This window comes from Odontesthes bonariensis, chromosome 8 (genome assembly GCF_027942865.1).
Source record: "Odontesthes bonariensis isolate fOdoBon6 chromosome 8, fOdoBon6.hap1, whole genome shotgun sequence".
In the NCBI taxonomy this organism is placed as follows: Eukaryota; Metazoa; Chordata; class Actinopteri; order Atheriniformes; family Atherinopsidae; genus Odontesthes; species Odontesthes bonariensis.
In genome coordinates this window covers 7,220,720-7,242,520 of record NC_134513.1, presented here as the reverse complement: position 1 = coordinate 7,242,520, position 21,801 = coordinate 7,220,720, and the positions used below count along the sequence as shown (strand labels likewise).

At 40.2% G+C, this 21,801-nt stretch overlaps 1 protein-coding gene across 4 annotated transcripts; it reads right to left on the bottom strand.

The window, feature by feature from the left end:
- Positions 1 to 1,858: 1,858 nt before the first annotated feature.
- rassf8b (Ras association domain family member 8b) lies at positions 1,859 to 20,301 on the bottom strand. Of its 4 annotated transcripts, none has more exons than XM_075471494.1 (9): positions 19,973 to 20,301; positions 10,233 to 10,403; positions 7,898 to 8,248; positions 7,548 to 7,753; positions 7,227 to 7,433; positions 7,067 to 7,141; positions 6,546 to 6,668; positions 5,730 to 5,856; positions 1,859 to 5,342 (listed from the first exon to the last, which is right to left on the bottom strand). In XM_075471494.1, exons 2-9 carry the CDS (start codon positions 10,342 to 10,344, stop codon positions 5,227 to 5,229), a joined length of 1,317 nt encoding a protein of 438 aa, XP_075327609.1. In that variant the 5' UTR covers positions 10,345 to 10,403; positions 19,973 to 20,301; the 3' UTR covers positions 1,859 to 5,226. The 4 variants fall into 4 exon arrangements, with proteins under 4 accessions (XP_075327609.1, XP_075327610.1, XP_075327611.1 ...); XM_075471495.1 differs by having other exon boundaries at positions 7,227 to 7,430; XM_075471496.1 differs by having other exon boundaries at positions 7,557 to 7,753.
- Positions 20,302 to 21,801: the final 1,500 nt, after the last annotated feature.

Below are 21,801 nucleotides of genomic sequence, written 5' to 3'. Positions count from 1 at the left end.
ATTTCGTAGGTGTGTAGTCAACCCGATTGTACTGTGCCTTTGGAGGACTCACATAAAATCTCTGATCCCCATCCCAGACAGTTTCTCACAAAAGTCTTATCGCACTCTGGCATTATACAGATTATCTTCTCTTCTTCTGATAAAATCATACTACTTTGATGTAATTACAAGTCCTGCGTAGCTCTGAGATTGAATCAGCGGAGCTCAGGATAAAGACAGAAGCTGAAAGCTGAAGCTGGGAGTGCATTTGTGACATGAATCAGGGATGATTGCTTCCCAACAGACATTTTCTAATTAAAGCAACCAGTAAAGGACCGCGTCTGACATTTTTTATCATTTAAAAGAAGAAATAAAATCAATATATTCTAAACTTATTTATTTTTGTTTGTAACTATATAATATTTGCAATATGACATTTAACTGGGTTTGTATAATTGTGTGTTTGTTTACATTTTTGTTTTTCCCAAATGAAATAAATGGTACAATTAGAAGGTGATACATAACAAAAGTTTTTTTTTACTTCAAATCTTTGAGTATCATGTGATGTGAGAGGGTCACAGATGTAATCAGAGTCCCTCTGACCCAACTGCTGAGCTTCACTTAAAGCATTAAAGCTGGAATGCACAGGGGAGACTGAGGGACAAATGACTTTTCCCAATAAGAACACCTGATGCGATGGAACAAACTTTGTAAAATATCAAGAGTTCGTACAAACTTGAAATAAATCTAAAATTGTATCTTTTCTGAGAAACTTTCATTCCAGTCACTCTCAGCAGTGCCCTGTCTGTCTTTCAAAACAAAGCCGGCTGCGTGGCCAGAGAGGGGGGCAAGATTCTGACAGTTGCTCGTCTTTTGAAGTGCATGTAAGGAGGCTTCTGTGACTCCACATCCTGCAATTCAGAAACATATTAAAAATGAAATTGTTTTTGCCCTTCACAGACTGAGAGAGGGTCATCCGTGCTTTTGTCTCATATTGTTTACAGCTAAAGTCCCCCATACTTCTCCAGCTGGGTCAGGAGGCATCTCTGGCTTTTATTCCTGCTGTGAGACTGAGAACCAAATCTTCGTTTTACTTCACTGTACCTAGTGTAAAACAGTCCACATAGATTCTCATCTGTTTTATTTCATCTGGCCATCCATTACTACCAAGGCAATGTGGCCAACTGACCTGCAGGGGCCACTTAAGCCCCAGGTTTACTGTGTGTCAGCTGGGTTTTGTAATTGACAGACAGCTAAATCCCTTCCCCTGGCCTGAACAGCACTTGTTCACTCAGTACCATAGGCACAGCAGCCCTAACAACCTTCATTTTCTCATACTTAGATTTTATGTATGGTACGGTGCTTCATACACAATTGAATAGTTTCTTTGTTTTACCCTCTTCAAAACTAAAAATACAACAAACATGTAAATAATAGATAAAACTTTATCATTTCCAAAGAAGGCTGTTAACTAACTAGCTTGTTAGAGAGCAGGAAAATAATTCCAGTGGTATGGTATGTGGAACGGTAACTACTGCAGATAAAATCTGTAAGTAAGAGCTGCCATTTCAGGTAGAACATTTGACAGTTGATAGGTGAAAAAGGATTTGTTTGGACCAATAATTTTGAGACGTTTGGTTGTCAGCGGGTGTCATTGAGGGGCGAAAAAGTAATCTTTTGTGTCCAACGGCTACCCTGATAGCATCTTTGCTAATCCTGCATATTATTATAAAAACCAATCCTGTCTCATGGTAGTCCATGAACCAGGAATGAACTTAGGAAAACATCAGCGAGTTTCACCACACAGATGACACTAAATGAAATGCAGGCATGAAAGAAAACTCCAAACTGAGAAATAATACCACAAGAATAAACACAGTTTTCAGTATTGCAGAGCAGTTTATTTTTTCTTTTATACTTTTGATTACTTATTCATACATTTTACACTATTCTTGAATTTGTTTTCAAACATCACTATTTGGTACCTGAACCCAAAGAGAAAAATTGGATACATTTTGACGGATAAAAAAATACAGCAGGTGACTTTGTAGGTAGACAATACAGAATTCTAATAAGATTTTGGATATACCACATTTTTCTTTAGAGTTTATGCAAGTTATTGAGGTTAAGAGAACAGTTTATCCAATAAGAACAATGTTTACAGTGAAGTGTTGATGTAAACACTTTTGTTTCAAGAAGAGGACTATGCTACAAACCCATGACCTCAACAAAACCCCAGATTTTGCTCTCATGGGCGATCTACATGAGACACAAAGAGGACGACTTTTCACAAACAAACACTTTACTTTTTAGCATAATTTTCTTTAGTACAGAAGAATTACTTCTTCTCAAACAGCTTGTCAAACTGTTTAAGTCCCTGTGAGAGAAAACATTTGATTTAACTTGACAAATGGCTTGAAACATTGTGAAAAGCATTTATCCATAATTACTTTCTGTCTATTCTGTCTGGATAATTCCGTGTCTTAAAACATCCCTGAGCCGCAGCGTTTTTCAAATAGCTTTTAAAAGCTCTGGATGGCTGTTTCCATGATGGCTCCATCATCTCATTTGTTTATGCACTATATCACTGAAAAGCGCCATTGATGGCTCAACAGAAGCCAATTATAGGCAATGTCTTTAAACTTGAAACTGGAGGGAAACAATACAACCAGTGGTGATGGTTAACTTGTCGTTTTTCAATGCAACCCAAATGTCTTTTGCATTCATGAATGTTATTTTTGTAAAATAAGAAATAAAAGGCATGAAAATAATGAGGTTTTACCATTTTTCTGCAAAGCTCATCCATCATTACAAGTCAACAAGGCAAAAAGGGGACAAAATCATATCTATGGTAGCTACTAATTGAGAGTCAAAATAGACAGAGCACAAATTAGCATGCACTAAGTGTCTATCAACTGGCACTCTGCATATATCAGACTTCAATCTACTGTAAAAATAGTCCATACTGATGTGATATGTAGACATTGATTTTTTTTCTGCACAGTAAGGCATGCCATTATTCAAAACTTTCTGTCAGCGAGGGCTGTGATTCCTTTGTTACAGTCTCCGTGTAACAGCTGAGATTGTTACCATGGCGATAGCACTGCAAATCTCTGTCACGGAACAGTGACAGAAAAGACTTACAAAAGTTGGGAAGTGAATGTCTTCAGTGTGTTTCTGCGCTAAGCAAAGCTACCAAGCAAGATGACAATGGAGCTCACTTTGTTAGTGTATATTCACAGCACAAACACAAGTGTCTTCACGTGGGCTCTAATAACATTTCCAGCTTGTCAAATTAAGTAATTGTAAAGAGTGTGGTTGTTTATCAGACCGGGGGAAAAAAACTGCAAGGAAAATTGAAGTTTGTGGCTGAGTAGAAAAGATTTATAGCTGCACAAATTAAAACAGCACTGAAACTAGAGGGTGGCCTCTAGTTAATACTGATTCAAAGAAGAAAAATGTGAAAAACACTGGAGTTGCACATAGCCCCACACATCTAAAGGTCTCATGAAATGGCAAACCAAGTTATAGGGGCTATTGGTTTTTCAATTTCTCACCTACACAGGCCTGAGTAGTGTAGCCAAAAGTAGCGTACATTGACAAGTGTGGGATGACTCATCAGTTTAGTATCTGCAATAATAACTTTGTTATTGCAGATACTAAAATACCATGAAGAATACCCACAGAGTGGTCTTGTTGTCTTTTTTGGGCCAGGTACTGGTTTATAAGTGGCATACTGTGCCAAGCAGGTCATTTAATCACGTGAATATCAATATGAAATTAAATATGATTTCATGGAGGCTTTAAATTGCAAATGGTCAGTGTTGGCTTTCATCTTTAAGGGAAATAAAGAATACATTGAACTGATCTCAGTACCAGTTTTTTAAAGCACATAAACAGTAGCGCATATACAGTAGCTTCGCGCAGTTTGTCAGATTAGCCTGAAAGAGAGAAATATTTTCTTTTCTTTGCAAACAATCTATGTCTTCTGAGCCAACTCATCTGACAATTGATGACAACAAGCCACAAAAAAAAAAAAAAAAAACTTGCTGCAATCACTATTTGAACCAAGCTGGAGCCTGTATATATATTTTTTTTTAAAAGGAAAAAAGTACATTCATCTAACTACAGTATTTGTTTCTTTACACAAGCTTTGGTTCATATGAGACATCTTTAGTTTGTTAAAATGTTAAAAATCAGATGAAAAAACATTAGTGGCACCTTTATAGACTGAAAGCTAAAGTGCTGAGGCTTTGTTACAAAACAATACACACAGTCATATATGACCACCAATGTATGAATAGAGTCAGCTAAGATCCAGGAGTGTCTTTCACACTTGCCTGAATAATATATGTTTTGTCGCCACCTAGTGGTCGCTATGTTCACACTGCATTTTTTATGCTTGATTTACAGTTCAGATGTTCATACACGCACTCACATTTCACTGTCTCTGTTGGCCATTTAAATCTGCTTTAAACTCTCTTATATCATTTATCTCATGTAAGGTAGGGGATTTTCCATTGATGTCTAAACATACTGAGGTTAATTTGTTTCTCATTCATCATGTAGAAAATTAAAAAATTGACCCAAAGTTGAGTTATGACATCAATTATCATTACTTAGATTCACCTGAATTGGTGCAAAGCATTTAATCAAATACATATGGCGCATAGTATTCAGAAGCTACCTTGAGTTCTGTTACATTACATTTTTTTGACATCTGGTTTCAAAACACCAGAGTAAGGCAATCAGATATGGCTATGGTTATAGCACAGGTGTGGTGTCTGTTTGTGCATGCTCATGCATTCATTATTTTTTGTGTATGTATACAAGTACATAAGTCAAAACTCCTGAAATACTTTCACGATGTACGGCACAAAAATATGCATTATATTAATAAGTCCGACTTGCAGCTGTCGCCTCAAGCGTCCATATGACCAAAGAACAGATCTGCCGGCTTATAGGTTTTTAAACTTTGTACGTAGCAGCTCCTTTTTCTCAGAGATTCAGAAAGAATACTCGCTCATCTGTCAGAGTTTCGACAGCATGTTAAATATTCATATGCAAATAGACATTGACATCAGTTTGAATTTCATTCCCAGTGAGATGGAGACAGTGCAGGAAAGACGCAAACTTGAAGTGCAGAGTTAAAAACCATCTCAACATCTTTCTAGGGCTTTCCAAGTATAGAGTTATGCCCAGAAATGCCAGCCCCCCCCCCCGGTTGTTTGTCTGGACCGTTTGGGGTCAAACGTAGATGCCCTCTGGGTTGAGGCTGGAGCAGACAGAGCTCTGCAGAGCACGCAGGTTGCTGGGTAAGAGTCGGGAAGAGCCTAGTCGTTTCAGAGAGCCACAGTCCACCTCTGTAGAGAAAAAACAGATGTTTTAACGTCAGCTTTTTATAAATTCAGTCAGTCAGTCAGAATACCTGCCACAAAGTTCCATCTTTTCCACTACATGGAATACTTTTTGGTCTTCCAGTGAAACCTGCAGGATTGCAGAGCTGCTCCTAATGTATTCAATAGGGTCATGGACAGTGTCAACTATCTTGCCTCAACAACAATGTCTTGTTCTTATGATGGCCACAAGGTGGCAGTGTGTCTATATACAAATAATAATAACTGTATGGACAATACATCAGCCAAAATGAAGCAATGAGCTATGAAATTGATCTCTGCAACACGCTGATGATATGTATTAGTCAGATACTGTTGTTGTGCACATGTTCTTAAGCCTGATTGTCGGCATACCGTTGTTGTTCTCTTCTGTGGGTTGAGCAGGCAGCACAGTGACCTTGGTACCAGTCTGCTGAATGAACTGCTGCAGGTTGACCTGTCGAAGCTCTTTTGTCAGCTGCTCCAGCTCTTGCTCCTTCTCCTGTGACGGAAAATACACCGTGACAACAAAATGAGGCCTGTGCCTCGGCTGATATAAGGAGTGGGAACTGAAGAATACACTCAGCCACTTCTCAAAGTCTCAGAGTTACATTTAGTGCAGCAACATCACTGAAAGTCCTCTGCTTCAATCACATAAATTATTTTTGCTGCTGCACTCTCATTTCTAACTTCTTCAGTCTCTCAACTGTAACTGAGGTCAATTAATAAGTAAAAATGCAAAAGGGATCATGCTCTGCTCAGGATCCCTAAAGTCATAACCAAGCTGAAGCAGCTAAGGGAAAGAGTTAGCGCCAAGATGGTTACGCAACTACAGGGAATGGATTGCGTACTTATTAAGCCCCTCTCTAATCAAGCAAAGAATGTTGTTAATACCCTCCCTTCTCCTTTTCATTACCTCATGCTTGCTGCACTATGATGGATCCTGCCCATACGTAGAACTTTAGTTCATGCAAGGATGCATCAATGCAAGGATCCATTATATACCACTGCAAGCTGAAAGCAAAACTTTGCTGCTCACAACTAAAAGAGCTTAGACTTTCTTCCTGTGTGCAGAAGACTGACCTTTTGCACACACAATTTTCAAACCCATTTGGAACCTCATATTTTAGGCCAAATGCCAGGATGGTGCTTTAAACACTTGCAACTGTACACATTAGACTGAGAGCTGACCTGTAGCCTCTTGCCTGACTGGCACAGCGAGCGTTCCAACGCCCGACAGCTGTTCTCCAGCCGTGCTGTTTGTTGGCTTTGCATTTCCAACTCTGCCCTCACTTTTTCCATCTGGGCCTGCACCTGCAATCCAGAGTGGAAGACAAAGCCTGTCAGAACTTTAAAGGTAAAACAAATTTTTAGGAAGATTGTTTTTTCCATTACGCATTTAAATATTTTTATCCCCTGCATATTAAAGATGATGCTTTCCTCTCCTATTAGAGTGGAGCAGTCATTGATTATACTTATTGTTATTGGAGATATTTACAGCTTGCAAAAACAAGATGAGTTTGTGAGGCTTTATCTTATCTTATTGGTTTTTGCACTTTAAATGTTTGGTAAAGGGCTATAGGTTGAAGTGAGGGTCCTTGTAAGGGCATTTTTTAGATAAACTTTTCAGTTCCCTACAGCTGAACGTAACACATTCCACTCTGCTTGCAGGCAGATGTGTGTTTAGAAAATGAAGATAAAGTGGGAAGTACCTCCTCCTCCTTGACCTTTTGGTTGAGCTCAGCCTCCTGCTGCAGTCGCTCCTGCTCCAGTCCTGCCTCCATGCTCTAAGCAACGCAACAAATATTATTGCTGTTCATAAACTCAGTAAAACAGGGGAATGATGTAGCATCTCTGTGATGCCAAGCTCACCTGAATACGAGCTAAGTACTCCAGAAGCTTGGCCTCGCAGTCTCGGACATGGCCCTGCAGCTCTGCCAGTTGTCGCCGCAGATGCTGCTCGCTTTCCTGCTCGATCTGCAGCTCATTCTGCCAGAATTCTTCCTCCTCCATCTCAGCATCGTTCCTCCTCATCTGCTGCTGTAAAAGCAGCAGCTCATCCTCCAAATTTCCTTTCTGCTAAGTGAAAAATAACTGGAATTGTTGGATGTAACAATGACATATGGTAGTAAGAACTTATTTTGAATGTAGCTGATCTGTGAGTAGCAGCCTGACAGCTGTGGTTTCACTCACTTCACTGACCTCGCCACTGGCCTCCTCCCAGTCTCGCAGCTCCACCTCGCAGCCCAGAAGACGGCTCTCCAGGGCCTGAAGTTTGTCTCTCTGCAGCTGCACCAGTCGGCCCAGCTCTCTGGCCGGACTGCCAGGTACAGATGCTGTTCCACCCCCTCCAACTCTGCTCAGGTTCAGACTCACACCACGATGCTGGGATTGTTTGGCTGAGAGAAGAGACGAAGGGATGGGTGAACGATCAAATAATAGAAAATGGAATTTTACCCAATCAAAAAACAAAGTTAAGATGCTAAAAAAAACAAAACAACATGTAAGAGTCAATATGCAAGCACAAGTAATTAACACATTACCTTCAGTTTCTCTGCTTTTCCCAAATATTTCCCGCAGACCTCTGGCCCCCCCAGTGAAGGTAAGAGATTTGCGTTTGGGCTCCTTTCGTTTGAGCGAGCGGTCTGCCTCCGATGGGCGGAGCTTGGCCAGGGGTGGAAGGCTCTGGCGGTAGAGCCCCCGTTCTGGGACACGAGGCAGCCCTTCAGACATCGGCCGCTCGCTAACCGACGGGCCCGTTCGTTGGAGGATGAGCTGCACATCACTTGCATACTGACCCCACTTGTTGAGGGACACCACAGGGTTTTCATGTGGAGCCAGGTGACGCTCCGTCTCCCGCCATTTCTCAATCAACGTGTATCTGCCAGTCTGTCCTGGAACAAAACAAAACTTAGATTTCACAAGAAAAAGACCTAACACTTTATGACAGTCCTTCATTACCACTAGGAATTCACTCCCATACATTTTCAGAGGAAGGCTGGTTTTTAGGGGTTGCTGTCTTTTCGGAACAATTATATGTTCCAACTTTCAACTGTCTAGGTCAAGATTTGAAGTTATGGCAAAGAATTCTGAACTTGTGCATCTATATTATTCTATCCACTGCAATCTATCAGTTCCACTGGCAGCAAAGCAGCCTGAGAGCATAAGGCTGCCACCATGATTAACAGTTATTACAGTGTTCCTGAGGTGGAATACCTCACCTATACATACCTCAATCTTTGTCTCATCTGATCATAAAACTTTCCCCCAAATGGCTTTTCTTTGCCCATGTGGTCTGCTGCAATCATCAGTTGAGCTCACTTTACTGTAGACAGTCACAACGGCATTGCAGTAGCTTCTAGTTCTGGAACACTTGTTCCTTAGGGGTTCCTACATTGCTCCAGTACATCCAAACCAATTTCCTCTCAGCTGAGGGTGACAGTTTGTGTCTTCAACCAGACCTCAGAAAAGTGGCTTTACTTCCAACAAGTTGCACCACATAAAGTATTCTGAACTGATGATCTAGGAATCGAAAATGCTCTAAGACACATTCCTGAGCTGAGTAAATTTACAATCCCCCAGTTGAACGGCTGAGGGCTGCCAAAAAGGCCCCTTTGATGTTGTTGCAGAGAATCTACCAGCTGCTGTCAGTCATGACCACTAATAGGATGTTAATTGGAAGTTTAAAGGGCATTTCTTAGCTTTGAGAAAAACTGAGTTAATAATCTAAGTGGGTGTATACATATATTTATAATTGTGTATATAATCCTGAAAAGATATAAAAATACAACTTAAAAAATAGTAAATAAAATAAATCACTAAAAGCCTAAAACTGACGCAGTGTCCATGATGAATGTGAGTAAACCAGAACTGAGAGGTGTGACATACAAGAAAAGTAAAAAAAAAGATAAAAAGAAATTGACATGCTGCACAATGGAGGCAGATTAAACACTGTCAAAAGAATAAAACAAATTCAGCAAGTTCTTTCACAACTCTCCCACGCTTGTGCACTACTGGCAGATTCAAAGAACTTCACCAGCATGTTGGGTGAAAGAGCTTTACGGTGGGAAAATTCAACTCAACAAGCAGTGATTGTGCTGTCCAAAGGTTCAATGGTTCACGGTTTTTTGTGTGTGTCTGTGCACATATAGATAAGAGAAAAACACTGGCCATTTCACCCTCACCCCCATCTTGCACAGTAAGGTTTCTTGTAAAAAAAAAAAAAAAAAAGCGACACATTCATCACTACAGCCATTTACATCAAAGTGCCCTGGCCTGAACAAAAGGCACAGTGGACACAAAGGAACGCTGTCACTCTGACGGACACACGTTTTAACTCTAACCTATCTGCGACGATAGCAGAAACTCAAGTGATAAATCCGTCCTTTTTAATGGGACTCATGTCTCAATTTGAAGAAATCATAGTCTTGAATTCACAATGCACAAAACAGTTCACACAATACCTAACAGCAGACGCAGAGTGTGAACTTATCTGCTACTGCACAGCAGATGTCAATAAAGCAAATACTGCAGTATGACTCATCTCATTATGTAGGGCCCATTTATGGGTGAAAATCTTTGTGCCCTCCAGTCACTTTTCATTTTTATGTAGTTTATCACCTCGAGCCTGTCTGACATCTCCCCCCCCCCCGCCAACACTGAACACAATCTCAGAATATCCCCGAGGGGATTTCTCTAAGACAAAATATTAGAAACACAATTTTGTCATGGCTAGTTTGTGCCTAGTTTGAGCTCTGTGTTTCCTATCAAAGAAGCAACAATAATTAATCCTCTTACTTTCTTCAGACATCGACCACTTGTGTAACGAGAATAGAATACTTTTTTTTTCATGTCGTAGTCAGTGATTTTTAAAGTTACCGATGGCTTGTGCCAAAGCGATGACCACTTCCTGGCATGTGGTGAACTCTGTGACTCCGCACACAATCCGCTGCACTCCGTCCACCCAGACTTTCAGCTCCATGGCCTTCATCCAGGGGCCCTCATTCTTCCACACCAGAAGGGGGAGCTACCAGTGCTCTATCGTCCATCCTGAAAGACAAAAAAAAAAAAAAAAACAATGTTCAGTCTTAATGTTTTTTACATTTTTTACTAAATGTTAACTAATCATCTTAAAATGTCCAATGATCCAACAACGTATTATAAGATGATACAATTTCAAAATTGCTTTTCCTGTTATTGAGACTTCTACTATTCTTGTTGTTATCTATTTAAAAAAGGCTATTAAAGGGCGAGAATACAACAAAACTGCATTCGCCTCAAATCAACAGATTCCCTAATCCTCTGAAAGTGAATTTCTGAATGATAGAACATATTAGGCTCTGTTCACAATGGATTACAGACATGAACGCACCCACAGCTAAAGAAATCACCTGATTAATGGTTGTTATTAATCTCTGACCAATGTTTGTGTAATCTATTGAACTCAGAGTGTGGGATCCAGGATGTTAGCACCCCCTGGCAAAAAGAGATTAACTATGAACTGTGAATCAAACTGTTTTTCTCCACCAGTATGCGAGGCACTGATGCTGGAAGTATCCACAGATGAGCTCAACATTGCTGCAGCACTGCTTACCTGCTACTACTGCTAACATAAAGTGAGGCTGAGAATGCAACGATTTTGTACATTTATTAGAGCTGTGGTAAACCTCAGCATCAACAATGACACGAGAACTCTCACATGCTTTTTTCCCTCTGCTATGAAGCAGCAGAAGATCCTGTGATTCCCAGGTGTTATGTAAAAAGCTAAATAAATCTTTTTTTTAGACGAGGCTTGTTTTCATTTATAACGGAAAATGAGCTTCAGTGTTTAAAACTGAAAGGAAAACAAAAAATCCACAAAGCATAATGTCCTATCTAAAGCCTCTCAGCTGATATTTCTGGTTTGAAGGGCATCAATTTTATGGACGTGGTCCAGTCTTCTTCATCAACTAGTTCTCAGATAAAGCGATCAGATCAGTTTTCTGTGAAATGCCTCTAACAGGTCCACTGTGCACTGCCCGCTGAACACAGGGGACAATTTAGCAGCTAAAGAAACAGACAGCTCCTTTCAGAGTTTGTGGAAACTGACACTCATTGCATTGGATGGGCACGAACACGCCTCAGAGTTAGCGTTAGTGTTGCTCAGTGTCTACTTGATGTGAAAATAAAAACCTGCCTGTTTAAAATGAACATCAGCATAAAAGCTTTATAAATGTGACCCCTCAAATTTTTTGTCCCCAGTTGATTAAGGTGGCTGCAGAGTACTGTAACACAATATCATCACAATCCCACCCTACCTCCTCTGCTTTCAGGTATTTCCCTACATGACTTTACAATCACTCGGTAGCACAATACAGCGTTTATGGAAACAGCCAAAGCTTGATGTCAACACTTGTTCCTTTGAAGCGATTTCATAAAATGCTCCTGATAAATTGCCGCAAGAGCATTCTCGTGGTGCAGCAACTGTGACCATGTAATAGAACTCTTCTAATATATTTTTCATTTGCTGGTGTTCAGTGCTGGAACGCGTACGTGCACGCAGAATGAGAGCCATTTTCAAACTGCTGACACAAGCGCCTCAGCAGTGAGGCAGTCATTACAAACCTGGCAAGGCCTCAACAGCAGCCAGAGCAACAGAGTAGTGAAGGAGCAGGTGCCTAATGCTCAGTTTTGCAACCCTCGTGGGCTGAAGCGCTCCCTTTTTCCTGAGTGGGCCATCAGCTCAGCTCTGATCTTTCAATTCCACATCGCTTGATATGGCACCTTCTGTCTTATTCACAGCTGGAATGTGATTCCCATTCCTACTGCTGTTTAATTACTTGCACCCCTCCAGACTTGGTTCCACTGTGGCTGCATTGTGTTGGACACACATCTGTGGTGAAGGCATCTGGTAGGTTTAAGAGCCGGATTTGGTGGAAGGCAGGGTGATTTAAATCAAAAGAGATTATTTGTACAAAAGGAGCTCAGTGCGATCTGGAATCGAGAAAATACCTTTGCGCTAACAGAACAATTTAAAGAATTATTCCCTCACTCACCCACCAACAGTATTGGAGCTGGAATGAAAGACACTGGCTCTGCCATCGGAAAGAACTTTGGGTTCAGTGGCTTTCCCAAGCACACTTTGGCATGTGGAGGAGTTGGGACATCCAGCCACCAACCCTGCAATTAGTGCTCAAGCTGCTCCACCACCTGAGCCACAGCCATCCAAGGTGAAAGCTTACAGGGACAGATGGACAAACAAAACAAAGCAGGTGCTCTGTGTACAAAAAAAAATCCGGACAGGAAACATGTGATTGCTGAAGTATTTTGTCATCAGTACAGCTGCAGCCAAAAAGGAGTTAACTGACTGAAACAGTCACAAAAAATGTTTTTATTACAGTGTCCAAACAGATGTAAAGGACACATCGAAATGTTCACAACTGTGGGTCAAATGTTGCGGCTCTATGATTATTATGACAAGTGATATCCAAATCCAGTTGTGTAAAAGCCAGCTGCCACAAACATGTGCATGTGATCTGTAGCTCTCTGTCCCACACACACGCACACAGTTCAGTAACCTCATTTGTACATGCACATTATCTACGAGGGCATCTGTGAGAATGTCTCCTGAAGAAGTTCACCCCTCTGTGATACGATCTACAATACAAACAAAATAAGGAATTTAAGTCCTTATCAGAACAGTGTTTACAGTGAGACAATACAGTTTCTAGTGGGACTTAGATAAGCAAAAAAAAAACTAATCACATTTCATATTAAGCTACAAAAAGTGTGTTACAATGACTGTTAATCCCCTGAAAATTAATCTGTGTTCCTCAACGTTGTAAATTCACAAGTTTTTGCAATGAAAAAAGTATGGCTTGGACAGGAATACACATCTTTCCACTCATGCAGTGAATGGTGATCTATTAATAGGATGTTTTGGTTCTGCCCACATCTCTGCCCACCAGCAGCAGCTTGCACCCGCACGCTAGTTGGCTAGCTTCTTTTATTAACTTAAATCAACTTCCCAGCAAACTTCTCCTTTCCCGCTCATCTCCTCATGTCATTGGTTCTCTGTTTTTTTTATTTTTTTAAGTAGCTGTCAAGCCCCATCCTGCAACTAGTCAGGATTTGTTCCTTCAATCCTCTAAATTGAACATGCAGGCTATCTGACCACACCTTTCTGAGATTGTTTGTGGTGCTTTGTAGATTTGAAGCAGAAATCCCAGGCCATAGCATTCATGGCCAGTTTGGCACATGATATGTCTTGTAACACATAAAAAACATCTTATAGGGGAACTTATAGGACTGGCTGGAGAATCTTCATTAATACAAGTAATCTGTTGCACTAAGCAAGCAGGTATACTGAATTACAAGATTAAGATTTATATAAAATAGCCTCTAAAATGAGAAAAACAACACAATATTGGTACTTTGTGGTAATTTTCATGTTATTCTACATGCATTTTATATGTAGAATGTAAAGAATACGTGTCAAATATATTAACTTTATACTCTATGTTCACTACTTTTAAAAGTAAATATGGTGCATTCTACTCCAATCCCTTTATCTGACAGCTATAGATACTTTGCAGAAGATTTTACACAATGATTTGTATTATAAGTTTTAAAAGACATTAGATTGCTTTAAAATAAACCAGTGGTTTCCAATCTTTTCGGTTTGTGACTTCTCACAAATAGCACTCCTGTTATGTGGGGTCAGAATATAAAACAAAGGAATTCCCATCAGCTCCACCTCCCACAGCAACCACAGTAACATGCTGTTTCCACATCCAGCCTTCAGTAATTATAATTCAATATAAGCTGCAATAAATCACAGGGGCTAAACCAGTAATATTAATTACACATATAAAATGGGGGGTATTTTTCCATGACCTTCCTTTTACTTACATAAAAGATTGCTTCTTTCACCGGTGCACCTTCACTCAAAGGCTGACATATGCTAATAGATGTTTGCTTTCATCAGAAGCAGCACACAGTGTCATCGGAGCAGACAGCTGTGCAGCAGCAGATGTTCAGAGATTTTATCTAAATGAGAAGGACTACAGGCCTCATAGCTTTGATCCTGAATGGCAGAACTCTAAGAACAACTTAGTTGCTCTCAGTGGGTGACTCCATGGTTGCAATCAAGTTTGCAGCTGTGAGCTGACGTACAGAGCTCAGACAGATCTGACCTACAAACCTTATGGTCAGGTTGTGAATGCCATGAACTAATTTTTTGTTCAAATACTCTGACAACAACACCACTCTGTTTCCTTGTGGAGATGAGCTTTGATTTTCTTTTATCCTGCTGGTAATTTGCAGGATCTGCAATCATTTTGGAGACTGTAACTGCTACCTTTACTGTTCGCTCTGTGCAGCCATTACCACTTCTGCTCTGAATTTTCATCATTCCATTTCCACTTTCTCTTTGATTATTTCTCCAGTCTTAATTAAAGTTACTTTGATGCTCCTGCTGCCAGTGTGGGAATAAATAAAACATACAGACTGGTGTACACAAATTAGTATGCTGCTACATGAGTTTCTATTTTGGGACTGCTTCATTTTAAATGTATACCCTCCATTTTTAGGCCACCTCAGTGAGCTGCGTCCACACATTTAGTCAGACCCTGTGGGAAAGGTACTGTGACTGTTGGAATTTCCTTTTTCATTAGTCACCATTTAATAAACTGCTCGACTGAGTGCTCCACATTCCAACTTCACATAGTAATCCATTTCCAGAAAATCCAGCTCTGTGAATCACTCAGAGACACACATACACTTGTGTGTGTGTGTGTGTGTGTGTGTGTGTGTGTGTGTGTGTGTGTGTGTGTGTGTGTGATATGTGACCATTAAACATTGCTGTCACTAAATGTAAATTCAAGTGGAATTATTTTCAGTTTGCTTTTTTATCTCAAGTTTGAATTCAAATTACAAGCTGTGGTTTGGGATCAACAGAATGAGATTGTTAATAAAAACAGGGATATGCTGAGGAGCTCTGTCAACTGGGGGGGGGGCTCAGAGTGGAGTCGTTGCTCTTGTGCATCCCAGCTGGGGATCTGGTCAAGATGCCTTCCGGACACTTCCCAAGGGAGGTCGCACCATTAGGTCTGAGGGCAGAACCATGACCCACAGGAGAGATTAAATCTCTCTGCTGGCTTGGAAACGCCTTGGAGTTCCTCCGGAAAAAATGGAGGAAGTGACTGGAAAGAGAGAGGTCTCAGGATCTCTGGTCAGGCTCCTGCCTGAGATCCCAGACAAGCACCACAGAATTCTGGCTTGCTAAAAGTACTTGAATTACTATGGAGAGAGATTTTTCCCACTAAAGATAGCTTGTAAAGGCTTTGGTGACACTTTGGCGATAACCTCCCCTTTTTTATTTAGTTTTTGTCAACTAGTCATATTTATGAACCAGGACCAGGAAAACTAAGTTGCACTTTACTTGCTAACACCTGTTAAATGCCCTCATATCTTCAAAAACAAAGATTAAACCTGATATTGTTTTGTGCCACTCAAACATCAAGGATTGTATTCACTCAAATTTTCAAGCACTGTTCCTGCAAGGACTGAAATGATATAGATGCCTATTAACGTATGATGCTAAACACCAGAATAGGTGGAGAAAAAAAACTGAGGAGAGAAGAAATAAAAAAGGAACGCAAAGATGTAATGTCTTCAGTAGATGACACATGAGTATTTGTGTTGGCCGCAATATGAAGAAAAGTGCTGTGGGGAGGTAAAGGTTGCCGCCATCAGCTGAAATCCCTGCAGTCAGACTACTGTTGCAGCCATTTTGTTTCAGACATGAAAAACATCATGGTGTCTGGGCCTCAAACCACTGAGCTAATCTTAGTTGTGACTTCAGTCTGCCTGCCCTGAAGTTTCATTCTCTGGATGCCAAAGGAAGGAGGGGATGCAGTGCGACAAGTCAGGGTTCCTTATTAGACTGTCTTCAAATATAGACTGCAACTCATGAGAAGGATTAGAAAGAAAAAGCCACTAAAAGCTACTTTAATAGCCCACAGAGAGGCAATGAAAGTAGAAAGGTAATTGTATCAAACAAATTGAAAAACAAAAAGCTTTTCATTTCACACCAAGTTCAAGTCTGATTTTAAATGCAATAAACTAACTCAACAGTTGTCAGGTCTCTCAGTCCCTTGCTTATTTAAAGTTGAACAAACTCTTTGATTAATTTTGAACTCCAGACCCCTGTTGTGTCTTTGCCTGACCACCAACTACAAACAGAATACTGATTTCAGCCCCAAAATGCAAAAAACACACTTTAAAAACACACAAATGTTGTGTAGTCCAAAAATATATTCACTTGTGTAGATTCTGTAATGAGTAGAAGTGATTTTTCCCAAGTAGTAGCCAAAGTGAGCAGCTCAACACAATGATGCCAATTTTATAGGAGGGTTTTGTCAACAGGAGGGGTCCACTGAAACAAGTTGTGCACAAACAAAAGAGCACGCTGTAATGTGTGCGAGAGCCCACATGGCTAGCAGCATGAGTGGATGCAAACAATCCCTCACCATGGCAACCCAGCTCTGGCTTTGTCCAAGCTTTATACACAGATGACTGGACTGATTGGAGAGCACGGTCTGGGAAAGAAGACCAAACAATCGGCTACAATTAAGAAGCAACCATAGCTCTCCTGCCACTTCCTCTTTGTCTTCTTTCTATTTAGGCTAAGAAAAAACATGGAGGTGTGCTGCAGTGGGGATTCTCAAATGTAGGATTAAGTGGGGTGCTGGTGGAAAGTCTTTTAGGTTTGGTCTCAAGCTGTAGATTGGAAAGTTTCAGCCAGAATTGTTAAGAGAAAGTTCTGATATCCCTAAAGGAAAAATCGATCTCAGACGAGAAGGCTAAAAACCAGCATCTATAGTAAAGCCCTCTGTATATAAAATGGTTTATTCTTTTCCCCACGTCTGAAGATGCATAAAACAATCTGCTTCAAAAGTTCAACTACCAGGTTATTACCTTGTTATACATTCTTACAACTTTTGCTAATATAAGTACTCCTCTCTGAGCTTCCTTTTCACACTTTCGTAAGTTGCCTACTGGACCAGGACAAACCAACAAATTAGCTGCAAAATGACTAATTCTGCTTGCAGGTACTTGTTCTTTAACTCAGAAATAAGGTGAGCAGAGATACACTTTCAATTGTCCATAAAATAGATTGAAAACAGTTGTTTTAAACTCTAAAATCATACAACTCTGAACAAGCAGCAAAGACCAATACCCAAAAGAAATACCAAGAGGCCTTTATAATATCAGGATATAGACCTAAAAGCAAAGGTAGTTTGTTTAGCACACTCATGTGACTGTCCTAATGACAGACTCGGCAGCTCTAGGATGTTCTTCTTATGGTTAGGATTATTTGGAAACAGGGTTGCAAAGATTTAACTTTCAAAACAAATTTTCAACTAAAGAGAAATGCCGCTCACTCAAGATAGTGTCTCTCAAACAGTGAAATTACAGGGAAATTATCAAGATTACTGAAGTTACAAAGATTAATCCTCTGGGGACCATTTCTGTTCAAAACAGTATGACACCCTGTCCCACTGTTGTTGAGATACTCCAAAGTGACTGACATTTTTCATCTCTAGGGGCATGCTCCTACATGGCAAAAATAGCAACAAGAAATGCTGATGTCAGCAGGAATTTCAAATACAAGAAGCAAATTAAATTAGATTTCAACCCTTGTCCTTAGACAACATGTCACTTTCCTTGATGGAGTGTCCAGGAGACTCAGCTGCCCTCACTTATACGGTAATATACTCCTGACTTTGTGCTTTGGAGTTGGCTCACAGCCTTGATTTTATACAGCAGATTCATCATCATTCATTCGTCCTGTTTCTCCCTACTGATACCGTAAACACGGATATATACTCATGCTACTAAATCCTATGAGAAAACACTAGTTATGCAAGGTCCAATGTAGAGTTAAAATGTTCTAACATTTTCGTATGCGAGATGCAGCTCGGTGCAGCTGAATAGACTTTTCTACACTACTCCCACACCAGCTTTATCATTTGAAGACTCTGATGTGGCTGCTTGTTTTGGAAAAACAAAAAAAAGCTTCAGGAAGTAATTAGACTGGAAAGCATTGCATTCAGGCACTGTCAGTCACCTATTCTGTAAGACACAATGTAAAATTTCCCTGTGGACAGACAAGCATGCACACGCAGCATTTTGTAGGCTCTTAGATTCTAATTGCTGGAAACATTTTACTTCATAGTGTGCCGGTACTGGTCACCTTTGCTTTACCATGTGTAAGAGTACAGTGTATCCACATTAATATTTTTCCACCGCCACAGCGAACAATCACCATCTCGCAGCTTCAAAAGTTAAAACTAATCAGATTGGTGGAGACAATAAGCTTGTAAGAGTGGCAGCTTAGCTGACCACATGGTAGTGGAAGGGAGAGTCTACTGAAAGATAAACTCAACTGGATTTACTCTGTTAAGTCGGTTAGGGGTTTTCCACTAAGATAGCACTGACCTGTTCTCACAAGCAAATATCTACATGGAATTAAATGTCAATTAGTTTACATAAAAAACTATCTGTGAGATCGATCCTTTGGAGGGTGAGTGAACCCAAATAGATGAGACGTTTAGGAAATCCATATAAACAGCTGAAACTAAATGAGTAGACAGTTGACAAAAAAACTTTCTGATGCTTTTTCTTCTTCTAGCAAAGTGTAACCTGATTATTTTGGGGTTTTGACACTTACATTTTATTGGCCAAAAGACCATCACATTAATGGAGGGAAGGATTGGCAGATTCCTAAATCTGATTGGCTTAGTTTCACAGAACACCTGCCCACATAAAGCAAATCCAAAGTAACCACGTGAAGACAATGGGCATTAGGCCTCCATTAAACAATAAAAAATAAAACTTCTATTGTTTTAAAGACTGTAAGAAAGAAATACTATATATCATGAAAAACACAGAGCTGCAGATGAACCATTGCAGCCTCATGTCGCTAAAATATCCGCAGTTTCATTAGTCACGAATAAAGATGTCCTGTGCTCAAATAATTCCTTTAGTCGTGGTTTTGTACAGCAGAGTATTCCTTTTACAAACACTGGCTGTGAATGAGCCTGTCCTTGCCTCCATCACACATGTGCTTCAGGAACTTTTTACGCTGCTGTAGCCATGACTCGGTTGAAGGAACTCTCATTAAAGGCACTGCTGAGTGAGCGCTTATGTTCATCATTGCGGGGCTCAGCGGATCCTCTCACACACTGCCCACTTACTCATGCACACAGATTGTACACTCACTTCCTGCTGGCTCATGGGTCTGGTATGTTCTGTCCAGAACAGAGACTGAGGTTGTAGCCCACTCTCATGTTAAATGAGAACTGAAAGATTATTAAAATTGTCATATTTCTGGGCTACAATAAATAAATCTGCCAAGCAAAGTTAATCAACTGCTGATCACTTATCAGCTCCTCTGTTTCACAGTCATCTACACATATAAAAGGCTTAAGTTCACTGTAAATAGCCAATAATGTAATTGAGGTAGTCTCCACAGTTTACACCCACGTTTAAATGGCTTTTAAATGCTTGACGTAAAATGATTGACGCATTGAAGTTACACAGCCTTCAGCAAGGCATAGATCTCAAACACATACCTGTATGTCAGAACATCTATAACTCCGATGATGGTTTTGCTGTCTCGGTGTGTCTGGCTTGATTAAAACCCCAATACTTCCCACGGCATGTAAAACGGTCCCCTCGCTGGACAACCCAGGTTAATCCGTGACGATGCGTGCCTGCGGAGTTAACGGTGCGCGCACGTCCCCGCCTTCATGAAGCAGTGTGGATGTAAACAGGAGCCCATCCGGTCATCGGACATCCGACTAAGGTTTGTACACATCTGCTGCTCTGCCTGTTAACCCCCTGCTCTGCCCATCAGTGGCAAGGATCTCACTTGTGAATCACATCGGAACAGAACTGGGACACCGCAAGGCATGATGGACCAGTTAAAGCTGCAATGCACTGGCGACGCATGTGGACCGAGATCCACTGAGCTCCAATGCAGTCGCGCTGAGGAGGACATGCGGCGATACACGTGTTTTTATTTACTCAGAAATCACACATTTACACATCTGCTCATCGTCACAGTTCGGTGCAGAAAATTGGTGCAGAACCATGGAATTAAAATTATTGGGAAAAACAAAACAAAAACAAGAAATAATGAAAGAAAAAAACAGGTAAAAATGTGTTATTTCAAGTCTTGAATTAGACTTAAATAACCCCTTCAGAAACAGCCCTATGAAGATGAGATCTACTATGCCATAAATAGTACCTCATAAATTATTTCCACATAAAATGGGTCAAAATGATTACAAATTCAGAATTGTCACATGCAAATATTCTGACAAGATGAAGTTGCTCATTTTAGCCCCAGACTTTGACTCCAACTTCTTCTTCAGGCTCAAACAGTTCACATTTAAAACACGTTTCAGAAATAGCAACAAATAATGGTAAGTCTAGCTGATATTGCTCAGGGTGGTTATAGCAGAGGGAATTAAAGTGTTTTTATAGATTTTTTTCCGGGTCAGTGGAACTTTAAAGCAGGATTTGAATTCTTATTGAAGCTAAGATATCACCATCATTCTAATGTGTCTCCTATATTGATCTGGGTTGGTTAGAAATAACCTCTTGCCCACCTTTTTGCTGTATTTTGTCTCAGAGACTCTTTGCCCAGTCTTATCTAGAAACCCAGGGTACGTAGATTCAATTGGGACAAAGTCATTCCAAAACATGAACAGATCTTTCTAAATGTCAGAATTCAAATGAGACTATTCTCGTTTAAACGTCGCTGGAGAAGTCAATACGCTAGCTTAAACCTTTCCCTATTATCTGGTGGAATAATATCTTATAACAAAAAAGTCTTTACCTTATAATAAAATCTTCTCAAATCCATCAGTAAACGTTTGAGCCCAGATACGATCAGGAATATGAGATTGGGAAACAGGGCATCTCTGTATGGTAAATATTAGTCATTACCTGCTTATTGTTTCACATTATGGTAGATATAGTCTTTTAGTCACAGGATGTATAAATAGATTCTATATGGCAAAAGATGATTTCACTGGTTTATGGACTACTGTTTTGAAGCCTCAAGTTCAACATTTTCATCGTGGTCTGGCCATATTTAGCAACGGGTCCATCTGACTGAGAACCTGAGGACTCTCGCACAGTCACAACCAGTCACTCACATGGTAGCTAGCTCCTAAAGCATCTCCTGCTTTATGATCTATTTCACCATATCCAGGACTATATTTATTAGAATTATTATCGGTCTATACTGAATAAGACTTTGAACCAGTGACTGAGGCCATAAATTTATTAAGTGAGTGTTTTTTGAGTTAATCATTTAAGTGAGAATTGGTAAATGGACTTTCATAAAAGAGGAGTCACCCACTGTTTACAGCAAGAAGTAGTTCAAATTTCA